Source organism: Hylobates moloch, unplaced genomic scaffold (genome assembly GCF_009828535.3).
Source record: "Hylobates moloch isolate HMO894 unplaced genomic scaffold, HMol_V3 SCAFFOLD_1, whole genome shotgun sequence".
NCBI classification, from domain to species: Eukaryota; Metazoa; Chordata; class Mammalia; order Primates; family Hylobatidae; genus Hylobates; species Hylobates moloch.
In genome coordinates, this window is record NW_026652276.1 from 98,854,967 (window position 1) to 98,868,890 (window position 13,924).

The following is a 13,924-nucleotide window of genomic DNA, read 5'->3' on the forward strand; positions in this document are numbered from 1 at the left end:
TGTTTGCACGGCCATAGGTAGATAGCTTGTTTTTACTGCTTGCCAACATAATTGATCCTGAAGCCCAATGGCCTTATGCCAAATGGTTCCCTCCCCACTGCTGTCCATCCTGGGCTGCCACTCCCAAAACTGCTAGTACCAGGTGTCACTGATTGACTAGTCAAATTCCTGGACAAAGGGGCTACACATTCCAGGCTGGTTGTGGAACTTTTGTTTTGAGATGGAGTTTTGCTCTTGTCACCCAGGCTGGAGTGCAGTTGTGTAATCTCAGCTCACTGCAACCTCTGCCTTCCTGGCATCAAGCGATTCTCCTGCCTCAGCCTCCCAAGTAGCTGGGATTACAGGCACGCGCCACCAAGCCCGGTTAATTTTTGTATTTTTAGTAGAGACGGGGTTTCTCCATGTTGGCCAGGCTGGTCTTGAACTCCTGACCTCAGATGATCCACCCACCTCACCTCCCAAAGTGCTGGGATTACAGGCGTGAGCCACCGTGCGCGGCCTGGTTGTGGAACTTCATGGGAATTTGTCATTACAATGTTGGCAAGATATTTTTTTCCTGTGCTGTAAACTGAGGTTCTGTCTTGGAGTTGATGTCATGTCACCAGGTCCTGCACTGAAGGGCATTTGCACACCTTTTGTGGCTTCTCTCACGAAAATATGGGCCTTGGCGACATCCAGTGCCAGTGCTATTCCCCTTCTCCCCTTGAGTTACAGAATTATAACCACCAGAGGACACCTACAGGCCAGGCCAGGATCCTGGTGCTGCTTCAGCCTACTGTGGCCTGGAAGGGTCCCTGCCTGCTGAGGCCTAAGATCCTGACTTGGCTAAAGGAGGGGAGGGGGCAGGCTTTGGCATCTGGGGTCCATCCCCATACCCTGCTCGGTGCCACCTGACAGATGTCATGCCCCAGGGCCCCAGGTAGGTATGTGCCCTGAATCTTGCCGGGTGCATGTGCCTGAACGTGGCACTGTACCCAGCTGGGTAAAAACGGCTCGAGCACAGAAGCCAAAGGATGGATTGCCAAAACAAAGATTACGATAATGTCAAGTTTAATCTGCCAAATATACAAGTTGAATTTGTGGAGCATGTTTTGCCTGGGTGCCACACAGTAAACAGAGGTTTCTTGAAATGATCAATGGGTAGGGTTAAAAATGGGCACTGGCCCTAGCCAGGTGGGTAGGAACCGGGCAGGGAAGGGTAGAGAGGCGAGGCCTCGATCAGACAGGACTGACCAGGGACAAGCCATGACCCTCGAGGACCCAGGGGCACAGGCTCCCAGATGACAGCCCGTCTCTGAATGAGCACCCAGGCAACACAGTCCGGGGCTGGGTGTAGCAAACCTCTCAGCAGCTGCCTCCTGGGACAACCACCCCCTTACATGCTATCTACCAGATAAATGAAAGCTCTTCTTACCCCATCTCCCAGGCACCCCCCCAGCAAGGGCTCTGAATTCTAAAAACAGCGAAAACATTCAAATGGTTACATATGAAATGCTGTCCTGCATCTTTCTGTCTCAAAGATAGCAGCTGCCCCTCCCCCAGCCCCCCCCCCCCCACATCCCCCAAACAATTTCTGTGCCAAGATGAAGAGAAGGCCCCAGGCCATGGGGGGCTCCTGGCCATGAGGGGCTGTTGCAGCGGCGCCAGGGCACAGGGTGGGTGAGACACAGCAGAGGTCCTGGCAGCACGGCCCAGGTCCCCGGCATCTCCTCCCATGGGTAGCGGTTACTTATTCAGGGAGAGCGACTGCATTCGTTTTCCTGACAATGTGGCATCATCTTTTGCTGAGGGGTGGGAAGAGAAGGGCAGGGGTTAAAACAAAGCAACCCCCACCCCCTCCCAACACACGCGCCAGAACCCTAGAACTTTAGGTCTGAAAGGCCACAGAAAACAGTCTGTGCAACAAAGAAGACCTGAGAAGAGCTGAGGCGTGGGAGAGGATTTCTGCTGCAACTATCACCCTGGGCCCCCCGACATTCCCGACACGCTTCAGTGGCCAGACCACCTTATAGAAAGCTGTTCCCTCCACAAAGCCCCACCAACACACACTCTTGTGGGCAAATGGAAACTTCTCACCCCTGTAATTCTAACCTCCCTCCACGGGTTCTGAAGTCTAAAATCTAAACATTCCAACAGTTACATGTGAAGTCCTTTCCTGTTGGGGTTTGTGAAGCAGGGTTGAATGGGAAGTTGGGATCACTGGATTTCTGGTGCGGGTGACAATGTCCCTGAGCAATTGGTTTCCCCTTTCCAGGCCTGCTTCCTCATGGTCTGGTGAGGAGGCAGGGCAGATGGACATGTAGGGGCTCTCACAGACCCCCGGGAGATGGAAGGTTGCAAGTCGAATGCTCCTATAAACTGGACCAACTCCCATAGCCACTCTGGCCTAGAGGAACCTCCACCACCTCTGGCCTGCCTGGAGGGAGAGCACAGGAAAAGGGATGCCTGGGCTGGATGTCAAGCCAGTCTGCACTGCTGTGTATCCAGTTCACCCTCCCAAGCCCTGCAGATGGACAGCGGTGACCTCAGGCAGCTCTCCTGGGTTCCCAAGGCACCAGAGACCTTGGTGGGACCTGTGAGCCTCAGGCAAGGTCTGTACTAGGGGCATGGTTTCCTGTGACCTCCCGCTGCTGGAAGCAGGAGTTGACTGTCCACCTACTGTGGACGGTGCTCTGCTGAGACTTTAACCCACATCTGACCCCATGTCGTCGCTGGAACCTCCCGGTCCCCCGGGGAGTGGCAGGCACAGGGAGGGGGGGCCTCTCCTGAATGATCTCCTAGGCAGCAGTCACTCCTCACCTCATTGTCACCTCGCGGAGAGGGACACGAGTTCAGTGCTTTGTGGCTGGCCCAGGACCAGAGTTGGGGCGTGTCCCTGCGTGCACAGCCCAGCCCTTACCTTTCCTTTCCTCTTCCTTCTTCCGGGCAGCCTCCTCCCGCTGTTTCCGGATGATGGCCAGCCGGGCCAGGTCAGCCTTGGCTTGCTCTGTCTTCCCAGCCAAGTGCATTTTCATGTAACGCTCTTTTGCCTTCTGCTTCTCAATCTCTTCTCTGTGTGGATAAAATGGTGTCACGGGGACATCTTTCCCACCACTGTTTGCCAAACTGGATGGGCGTCAGAATAAAGGCCAAGGATTTGGCCTAGGGCCAAGGTGGAAGGGTGCTCTGGCTGTGAGTCCCTGGCTCCATGAACCCCCTGCTTGGTGGACGTTCACCAAGAAAGTGAGCAGGAGGGAGAGGCCCAGGGAGAAGACTTCTGCAATGTCCAGAAAGCCTCAGCGGGACAGGGAACAGTGTCCAGCTACAGCAGAGAGGGGAGGATGCCTGAGGGCTTCATGATCAGGCTCTGGTGGCCATGGAGAGAAGGGGGACCAGGCCAAGAGTGTCCCAGAGAAGATGACCGGGAGGATGAAAGCAGAGGGGACCACATCCTACAAGGAAGGAGGGGCTGGACGTGGTGGCTCAGGCCTGTAATCCCAGCTCTCTGGGAGGCCAAGACAAGAGGATCACTTGAGGCTATAAATTTGAGACCTGCCTGGGCACTATGGCAAGACTCTGTCTGTACAAAATAGAAAATTTAAAAATTAGCCAGGTGTGGTGGCACACATCTGTAGTCCCAGCTACTTGGGAGGCTGAGGCAGGCGGATTGCTTGAGCCCAGGAGTTCAAGGCTGCAGTGAGCTGTAATTGCACCACTGCACTCCAGCCTGGGTGACAGAGTGAAATCCCATCTCTAAAAAATACAAACAAAAAAAGGAATGAAGAAGTGGAGGAAGCAGCCACAGGGCATAGGATGAGGACAACAATGGGAAACAGACACACCCAGTCTCAGGTGAACACCACACGGCCCATTCTTAGCGCAGCTTAGATGTGCACGGTGCTGCCCCCCAAGGGGACAGCCCCTATCAGTAGGGGGACGGGAGTAATTGCTGGGCTCCCATGGGACAAAGTGTCAGGAATGAACCCCCTAAGTAGAGTCAGTGGTGAGGGTCATTAGCTTCCTTTTGAGGATCCTCCCAAGCTTGAGATTCTCAATTGCAGTGGATGCCCTTCCGGATGAGATCGGAGGGCCTATTTGCACTGGGTTCCTCGAAGAGCCAAGTGTTGGAGGAGAGGGCCCTGCCTGGCAGGAGGCTGGGACAGAGACTCGGCCTCCCAGAGGTGTTCAAGGTATACACTGGGGAGTAATGAGAAACCAGACATGGGAGCTAGCTAGAGGGGAGGGAGAGGGACTTGGAGTGGGAAGAGCAGACGCCTCACTACAGAGATGAGGAGATAATACCTGGCGAACCGCAGATCCTAGCCCAGGAGGGATGTGCCACACTCAGAAGCCTCTAAGCTGAGCCTCAGGAATGATGACTGAGGCAGCCCAAAGACTCTGCAGGGCCCTTCAGTGAAAGCAAAGTGCCAGGCAGGGCATCTCTGCAACCCCAAAGAGCAGAGGGAGAGAGCAACAGGATCCCTTTTACTGGTGAGGACACTGATGCCCAGAAAGGGCACAGCCTTATCAAAGGCTGCACAGCTGCCAATGGCAGAATACCACAGTGGCAGAATACCCAGGTTGCTGGGTTTTTGAAATCAATGCCAAGAGGAAGCTACTGAAGGGGGACAGAAGGGTCCTTAGCAGCTGCAATCACACCCAAGCTCATGGCCTTCCCCATGAGGCTTTCACAGACACACCCCTCAGCCATTATCCTAAATGCCCAGTCAGGAGAGAAACCAGCAGGCTTCAACCTCTTGTAAGGCCCTTGAGGTCACCTGGTGGCTGCCAAAAGTCAGGGCACCAGTCAAGGACTGATCCTGTGCCAGGCACTTCAGTACATCATCTTGATCCTCATACAACTCTTGAGGAAGACATTTGCAGCTTCATTTTCACACAGGACTTGGAGAGGCCTGGGACAGCTGGCTGAGCTGCGCTGGGCTGGACTGCCTTCTGGCCGGCACAGGCTCACAGCCCCCTTCCAGTCCCCATGGCCACGACACTACGGATGGATGCAGGTCAGGAATGGTCAGATCAGTGGGGTAAGGGAAATCTCCCCAGGGTGTGGTGCTCTGGAAGAGGGGAATGGAGGGCAACCCTCTGTATCCTGCACCATTACCTCAAGTGTTATGCTCAGGTCTGAGCCTGTTGTCCTATTTCCCCTGATAGCATATCAATTGGTGAAAACAAATTCTGTGTGGCTTGTTAAAGGCTACTGGAGGGCCATTGGGGAATGAGACAGAAATAAACAGCCACAGTTCCCAGCCAATTGGAGACCTTAGCATCCCACAGGCCACCTGCTAGCCTGTATTCCCTGGGACACAAGGCCCAGCCAGTGATGTTACCGTTCTCTCCTCGAAAGCTCCTTTGGCCCATCCAGATCCAGTTGTGTGACCTTTTTGGTTGTCTGTGCCACCCGGTTGGGGTTCTCGATGTCGATGAGCCCTTCAACGCCTTTGCGCTTTTGCTAGAACAGGGCAAGAAGCTGGTTGTTGGAGTTCAGGTCCTGTGGAGCCCCTGAGGGCCACTCCTACCATCTCTCAACAGCCCATCTGGATGAGGACAAACTCCTGCTCCACCCCTAGCCCACGTAGTGCTCAGCCCAAGTCTCACAGTGGGTACAGCTCTCTGGAGCATCTTCATCAGCCTGAGAAGAGCCCATAGAACAGCTGCTCGGGGTCCAATAACTTGTCCAAGTCAACCAGGAAGTAGGTGGTAGATGAGAGGTGTGCCCTACCCCAACTTGCAAGCACTCACACAGCACTACTCCCCCACTTCAAGCTCGGCTTCCAAAAGCAGTTTTCCATGGAATCCCATGCCTGACTCTTCTTGCAAGAAGCGCTAGGCTAGAATCCCCAGGGCAGCGTGGGCCAAGTGTGTGCTGTCACCACCAATTCCAATTCCCACCCACCTTAGCTGAAGGACTGGACATGTAACTCAAGAATGAGCTACTGGATCACAGACTCTACAGGTTTGGGATGCTGGCCCAAGAACCTGGAATCTGCACCTTCCACCTCCCCGGGGAAGTTCCAGAAGAAGGGAGTGTGTTCTCAATGCAGCAGGTTTGGTCAAAGTTTCAGGCCCTGTCAATTCCATCAATTCTCCTTAAGGGGGCAGGGAGACAGCTTCCACTCCACAGAGCTCCCTCCACACACTTCCAGTCCAGCTGCACACTTACACCTCCACTTGGATGCCTGGCACTGTAAACTTAACATGTCCAAGACAGAACTTGAGATTCATCCTTTACCCAACCGGACCCTCCCTGCAATCCTAAGCATATCCTTGATTCGTTGTTCCTTCAGCAACCCCCAAATACGGCTTAAATTTGTCCACTCTTCTCCACTGCCATTGTCACCATCCTAGGGCAAGCCACGATTTCTTTTTTTTTTCTTTTGAGATGGAGTTTCGCTCTTGTTGCCCAGGCTGGAGGGCAATGGCACGATCTCGGCTCACCACAACCTCGGTCTCCTGGGTTCAAGCAATTTTCCTGCCTCAGCCTGAGTAGCTGGGATTACAGGCATGAACCACCACCCCCGACTAATTTTGTACTTTTAGTAGAGACGGGTTTTCTCCATGTTGGTCAGGCTGGTCTCGAAATCCCAACCTCAGGTGATCCGCCCACCTTGGCCTCCCAAAGTGCTGGGATTACAGGCGTGAGCCACCGCACCCGGCCCAGCATTTCTGATCTGAACACTGCTCTTAGTCTCAACATCCTATCATTCACTCTCCATGGAGAAGCTAAAATAATCTTTTTTTTGAGCCAGAGTCTCACTCTGTCGTCCAGGCTGGGAGTGCAGTAGCACGGTCTCGGCTCACTGCTCTCCACCTCCCGGGTTCACGCCATTCTCCTGCCTCAGCCTCCCGAGTAGGTGGGCCTACAGGCGCCCACCACTACGCCCAGCTGATTTTTTGTATTTTTAGTAGAGACGGGGTTTCACCGCGTTAGCCAGGATGGTCTCGATCTCCTGACCTTGTGATCCACTCACCTTGGCTTCCCAAAGTAAAATAATCTTTTAAAAGCATATCTGGAGGCCGGGCGCAGTGGCTCACGCCTGTAATCCCAGCCCTTTGAGAGGCCAAGGTGGGCAGATCATGAGGTCAGGAGATTGAGACCATCCTGGCTGACATGGTGAAATGCTATCTCTACTGTAGTCCCAGCTACTCGGAAGGCTGAGGCAGAAGAATGGCGTGAACCTGGGAGGCGGAGCTTGCAATGAGCCGAGATCGCGCCACTGCACTCCAGCCTGGGTGACAGAGAGACACCGTCTCCCAAAAAAAAAAAAAAAAAAAAAAAAGCATATCTGGTCATGTCTCTCAATCCCTTCAAGGCCTTCCCCAGCTGCCACTACCTACCATAAAGAAACCCCATGCCAGGCATGGTGGCTCATGCTGCTACAATCTCAACACCTTAGGAGGGTGAAGTGGGAGGATTACTTGAGCCTAGGAGTTCGAGGCCAGCCTGGGCAATATAGTGAGATCCCCATCTCTACAAAAAATTTAAGAATTAGGTGAGTGTGGTGGCGTGTGCCTTTGGTCCCAGCTACTTGGAAGGCTGAGGCTGTGGTGCTTCACTGCAGCTTCACTGCACTCCAGCGTGGGTGACAGAACAAGACCCTGTCTCAAAAAAAAAAAAAAAAGGGGCTGGGGTAGTGGCTCACGCTTCTAATCCCAGCACTTTGGGAGGCTGATGCGGGTGGATCATGAGGTCAGGAGATGGAGACCATCCTGGCTAACACAGTGAAACCCTGTCTCTACTAAAAATACAAAAAAATTAGCCCGGTGTAGTGGCAGGTGCCTGTAGTCCCAGCTACTTGGGAGGCTGAGGCAGGAGGAGCGCTTGAACCTGGGAGGCGGAAGTTGTAGTAAGCTGAGATTATGCCACTGCACTCCAGCCTCAGTGACAAAGTGACACTCCGTCTCAAAAAAAAAAAAAGAAAAGAAAACCCAACCCCTTCAACAGTTACATAGGAGGTGTCCTTGCCAGTCTCTCCTCCTGCATCTGGACCACTCCGCTCCTTACCCTCTAACTCACAGCTACACTGGCCCCTTTCTGGTCCTTGAACATGCCAAGCTTATTCCCACCACAGGACCTTTGCACTTGCTAATCTAGTTTCTCAATCGCTCTGCACGCCAATTTTCACATAGCTGGCTGCACCTTGTTTTTTCAGATCTCAGTTTATAAGTTGCTTCACCACCACAACACTTTTCCAAGTCCCCTCAATCACAGTCTGTTTTGTTAGTAACACTTCTCACTACTTGAAATGACACTGTCCGTTTACTTCTTTGTTGTCTGTATCTACCGTAGAGTGTAAACCCTCAAGAGCAAGGACATTGTCTGCATCCACCTTTGGGACTAGTACTAAACGGTCACTCAACGTTGTTTGTTGAATGAATGAGTCCAGGCCCCAGGCCCTCAAAAGACTCAGTACCTGGTAGTCATCTTCTTCATCCTCACTCTCATCTGAGTCTAGAGATTTCTTCTCCTTTTTGGGGTCACCTGCAGCCCCATCTCCACCTTCTTTTTGCTCCTCTTCTTCCTGTTTCAGAAATGGACAACCTGCAGAATCAAAAATGCAAAACAAATCCCCAAGACTGTGACCCCATCACCCCCCAGACTGTGGACCTTGAGAAATCAAGCCTCTAGAAGGCTGGAACCAAGGATGACAAGGGTCCTACTGTGACCCTGGCCCCCAGGGAATAGGACCTGGGCCAGACACAGGCAGCCTATGCACTCGGCACCACAGCTTAGAGGCCATTCCCATAGTCCAGCAAGCCCCTCACACAGCCACAGAAGGCCCTGCTCCCCTTCCTAACCCAGCCACCTCAGCAGCCAGGGTGAGCAGCTTGTTTCCTGGGGTCAGAAGGACTCAGCCACCAGGCTGAAAACCACCATCCTACTCAGCTCCCACCTGCCGCATGCAGCTGCCAAATCATGCTGGCATTCCCAGGCGAGTCCTCTCCCTCTCCACTCCCACTCCATGGCAAGCCATCCCCCCCGACCCACCCACACAGGTGACCTCCTGCACCAGCTTCCCAGAACAACACCTCGGAAGGCTGCTTCCCTCCGCCTTTCTTGCCTTCCCACCAAAAATGTCCCTTACAGAAACCTCATGTCCTTCATCTCTTGGCACTTGCCCACACATCCTCCATGTCCTGCTCAGCTGCCGGCTCCCCCAAGGACCCCTCCCAGACCCCACAGCTGGATGTGGCCTTTCCCTTCTTGAGGCTCCTGGGGCACTTCACAGCTGTGTACCCATCTGGCCCTGACTGCTCCCTTAGGCCCTTGATCCAGGCATCAATCTAATGATATGGTAAGATGCAGATGCTGACGATTGGAATGTATTCTATTTCCTAACGGTGGCTTGGACAATGTACTATGGGAGCAGAGGAGAGGGAACTACTAAATCAGCTCTGGCTGGAGGTGAGGCACGAGTCACAGAGGAGGAGAGGCTAAACAACGTCTCCAGGGATGGAGAGCGTGCTGATGCTGGGGGTGTGGGAAGGCAGGGCACATGTCATGTACAGTGTGGCAAATCATCCTGTGTGGCTGCAGCAGACAAGCAGGGGTGCTGGGAGCTCGAGCTGTGAATGGACAGGGCCTGCAGGAGGGAGATCCTCCTGAAAGTAGATGCACAAGACCAAGAACAGGGCCCCACTAAGGCAGCTGCTGCAGAGCAGCCACAGTTCTTTCTAACCCATCCAGGCAGATGCCCACGCCTGGACTGTCATTGGTTGTTCTGAGACTCATACCTGGGGCTCACTGCCCGCCTGACCCCCACGTGCTGGCTTGTCCCTGCGAATGGGTAGTCCTTGCCTGGCCTCTCTGTGAACCAAATTGGCAGAGCGCCACCCTGGGCCACTGGCGTGGCCTGGACAGGCATGTACTCACCCTGGCCTTTTGCTTCTCAGCCTGCAGCTGCGCATCGATCTCCTCAGGGCTCGTATACTGCCTGGCCCGGCCTTTGTGGCCTCCCTTTCTCCCTGCAGAGACCCGCAGTTTAGAAGGTGAGCGGAGGCAGCTGCCTTGACTGCTCTGACCCCTAGAGGGCTGTGTCCTGCTTGGAGTGCTCTCATCAGAGACCACAGAGGCCTCACCTACCCCTCACCCAGCACCACCCAAACCGACACCTCCTCCACCCTCATGTGTTCAAAGGCACGCAGGAAGCAACTCGTGACCATCTGATGCATCACCAAACTGTGTACTAAATGCTGGCTCCCACACAGGAGACCGGAGGGGAGGACATGGCGGACGGTGCACTGCAGTGACTTGCTACATCCCCTGGTCCCTTACAATCCAAGCATAGTGGACTCAGATGCAACCACAGAAACATGTACCACTTACACCCCTGCCGTCACTATAAGGGCTTTTTACGCAATGTTCTGTCACAGCCAGGGGCACTTTTTTTTTTTTTTTTTTGAGATGGAGTCTTGCTCTGTCGCCTAGGCTGGAGTGCAGTGGCGCAATCTCGGCTCACCGCAACCTCCGCCTCCCTGAAATGATTCTCCTGCCTCAGCCTCCTGAGTAGCTGGGACTACAGGCGTGCGCCACTATCCCCAGTTAATTTTTGTATTTTTAGTAGAAATGGGGTTTAACCATGTTGGTTGGCTAGGATGGTCTTGATCTCTTGACCTCGTGATCTGCCCATCTCAGCCTCCCAAAGTGCTGGGATTACAGGTGTGAGCCACCGTGCCCAGCCAGCCAGGGGCACAGTTGATCCTCGGAACAAACCTATGGTACGGGAGTGATAGCTGGTCCCATTTCATAGACCGGGAGACTTAGACCAAAGCAGACTGCTAAACACCACGAAGTTTAGAGTCCAACTCCCAGGTTCCACACTTACTGGCTTGATGACTTTGGGCAGGTATTTAACCTCTCAGTCTCAGTTTCCTCATCTGTGTCCCTACCTTACAGGGTTGTCACAAAGATAGATGAATTAATCAATATACAGAAAGCTGCTGGAACAGTGCCTGCTACTGAATAAGCACTACAAAAATGTTCGCTAATATCCAGGCACAGCGGCTGATGCCTGTAATCCCAGCACTTTGGGAGGCCAAGGCGGACAGATCACTTGAGGCCAGGAGTTCAAGACCAGCCTGGTCAACATGGTGAAACCCCCTCACTACTAAAAATACAAAAATTAGCTGGGCATGGTGGCACATGCTTGTAATCCCAGCTACTTGGGAGGCTGAGACAGGAGAATCACTCGAACCCGGGAGGCAGAGGCTGCAGTAGCCGAGATTGCGCCACTGCACTCCAGCCTGGGCCACAGAGCGAGACTCCGTCGCAAAAAAATAAAAAAATCGCTGATCGTCACTTTTCCCTCTAATCTAGTATTTGGTGGAAAAACAACAACAAAAAAAGCACTACTGAGCGCATAAGCAATTTACTGCAGATATCGGAAACACAGTAAAATACCTTGTGCTCACCTTAGTAGTATGGCAAAAAGAGAATACTTAAGGGAAAAAAAAACTCAAACCTACAGGCAAAAACTTTGTGCTTAGACTAAGAAATGATTGGCAAAGTACAGTTGAAAACAAACCTGACTACACAGTCTAAAAGTTAAAAATGTGACTAGCAGTTAAAGTGTCAGTTTTATAGTCTGACCCTCTTCAGCCGGGACACCAGGCTGACCCTTGCTAAAGCCATCAGCCAGTTTTAAAGCAGGGTGGTATCCCCCTCTGCTGGTCCCCAAGTATGCAGGGGTGGCTGTGGCCTCAACTTCCACACAGGACCTCTCCTGGAAGCTGAGGCCCACCTGATTTCCAGAGTCTGTCTCTGTGAGCAGAGACTCTGTAATCAGCCAGAGTTGCTCTGCACTCCAGAGGCAGTAGCAGAGATACTGGCCTCCTCTGATTCCTTACAGCAGCTGCAGAGCCATAATTGGGCTGCTACAGATCACACCACCCATTTTTAATGACTACCTAGGTTCCCGGGGGTGTCTAAGTCTATGCTTATTAAAGTCTTATTGTGAGAGAGCAAGTGTGCCAAGAAAAAAAACCAACAGCCTTTCTTGCTCTCTTAATACACCAGGCAACAGTAACAACTCGAAATCGATTACTATAGGCTCTCCTCTCATGTACTTGGCTATGGGACCCTGACCTTAGCTTGGTCCACAGTAACTTTTATAATAGGCTCTTCAAGACTTTAAAAAATGATTTGCAGTTAACATAATGGAAACAAGAGTTCGTCCTTTGCTCTTGGGGAGTTTGATACTTCTAACACCTTCACGGTGTTTTGTGGTTTTCAGATTAACCCAAGAAAATGTAAACCTTGTCTACCCAAAAAAGCTTTTCACAAGCCCAAAGACCATTTAGCTATGAATTCATATTTAAGGTTTTATCATTGTAACCTCCAACCTTTGCCCAAAGTATCCATTAAGTAAAACTTTGGAAGGAGGATGGCTCATTCAGCAACCTCCTTTTACAGATGAAGGGACTGGGGAACAATAGCAGAGAGACTTTTTCAGCCACAGAATAAATCAGTACAAAGCTAGGTTTAAACACATTTAGCTCTGTAATGCCCAATTATCTCTGGAGTCAGGAAGCGATTTAGGTTTGAAAACGCTCCAGGCAGATGTTTCTGTGGGTTGAGTGCATTAACCAGTATAACACATGAGCTACCAATACAAATATATTTGTTCTGTGCCAGGAGGTAGCCAGGCACTTTATGAGCGCTGTCATTTTACCACCCCAGCTCCAACTCACCAAGCTAAGGATTAGCCCAGTGTTTCAGATGAGGAAGAGGTTAACTTGTTCAGGGCCACAGAATTAGACGGTGACATAGCTGGGATTCAAACTGGGGACTATCGATTCTAAAGGGGAAAACAGGATAGAGAACGGACTAGAGGACAGAGGACGGGCTACAATGGACTGGGCAGTCATGGACCTTCTTATAAGGCCAAGAGATGGCAAAGCCTTAAAAATAAGAATAGTTATTGCTTCACTGGGCACTTTTAACGACTGCCTGGCAGTGTACTGCGCACTCCACGTGGATTACCTAGTTGAAGCCTCCCAACAGTACTACGAGGTAGGTACAATCGTTATTCCCACTGGCAAATGAGAAAACGGAGACACAGGAGGTGGAGCGACTGGCTCAAAGGAACACACCGAGCCGCTACCGAACGGGGGAGTCGAAACCAGGTCTGGAAGGCTCATGGGCATCGCCTTAAGTCTTCCTAGGCAGGCCTGGCTGAACCGAAGCCAGAAAAAGCCCACGTTTTACGCGACAGGCAGGCGGGCCCGGCACAAGCGCGGGACGCGGTGACTCAGTTCCCAGACAGCCAAAAAGTGGGATAAATTCCAGAACCCCTAGGCCCGGAGAAGCGCATCCTAGATCCGGCTTTCTAGGCCGGCGAGGACCCAGAGCCTCCGAAACTCCTCAGACCACTGACGGAGTGACTCTTGGACACCACAGTCCTCAGTTTCCCCATCGGGACAATTGGGCGTCGAGGCCCAGGCCTGGCTCTCAGCCGGTGCGGACAGCCTCCCTCTGCGCTGCTCTCAGAGACGCCCATGGGCTGAGGGGACAGCGGAAGCCAGACCTGGGCCGCCCCTCCAGGCCTGCGGGCCACGCGCGCCCGCCCCTCACCTCCTTTAGGCATCGCGGCTCCGGCAGCTGCGGCGGCGGCGGCGCCTCGAACTGACACAGGAACCGGAAATACCTTGGGCTCTACTTCTTCCGCCCGGGCCAGCCGCCGCCACCGCCTCAGTGGCCGCAGTGGCCGCAAGGACCCGGACCTCAGGGGGGCCTCCGCACGAAGCCGGACCGTCCTGCGCGCCGCCTAAGTCCAGGCTTGCCCGCGCGCTGCCAGGCAACAACGCCCCCAGTCTCTCCGTTCGGGAAGACGCGTGGCCCTGCCGGCCACCCACCGGAAGTGAGGGCAAAGGGCAACAGCGGCTCTGGAATTCTATACAGGCATTGCTGAGGACGCCTAAGATGACGCAA

The 13,924-nt window shown here is 53.1% G+C and overlaps 1 protein-coding gene across 1 annotated transcript; it reads right to left on the reverse strand.

Moving 5' to 3' along the window:
• Positions 1-1,033: 1,033 nt before the first annotated feature.
• On the reverse strand, positions 1,034-13,807 carry PDAP1 (PDGFA associated protein 1). Its single transcript, XM_032755949.2, has 6 exons — positions 13,568-13,807; positions 9,869-9,960; positions 8,409-8,516; positions 5,325-5,446; positions 2,900-3,051; positions 1,034-1,784 (listed from the first exon to the last, which is right to left on the reverse strand). Exons 1-6 carry the CDS (start codon positions 13,578-13,580, stop codon positions 1,726-1,728), a joined length of 546 nt encoding a protein of 181 aa, XP_032611840.1. The 5' UTR covers positions 13,581-13,807; the 3' UTR covers positions 1,034-1,725.
• Positions 13,808-13,924: the final 117 nt, after the last annotated feature.

What these genes read in the sequence shown, in the direction of transcription:
- PDAP1 (XM_032755949.2), bottom strand. An exon ending in GAGCTTTCGAGGAGAGAACG is followed by an intron (nt 3,052 to 5,324) that starts GTAACATCACTG and finishes TTATCCACACAG; the next exon opens with AGAAGAGATTGAGAAGCAGA. An exon ending in GAAGGAAGAGGAAAGGAAAG is followed by an intron (nt 1,785 to 2,899) that starts GTAAGGGCTGGG and finishes CCCACCCCTCAG; the next exon opens with CAAAAGATGATGCCACATTG.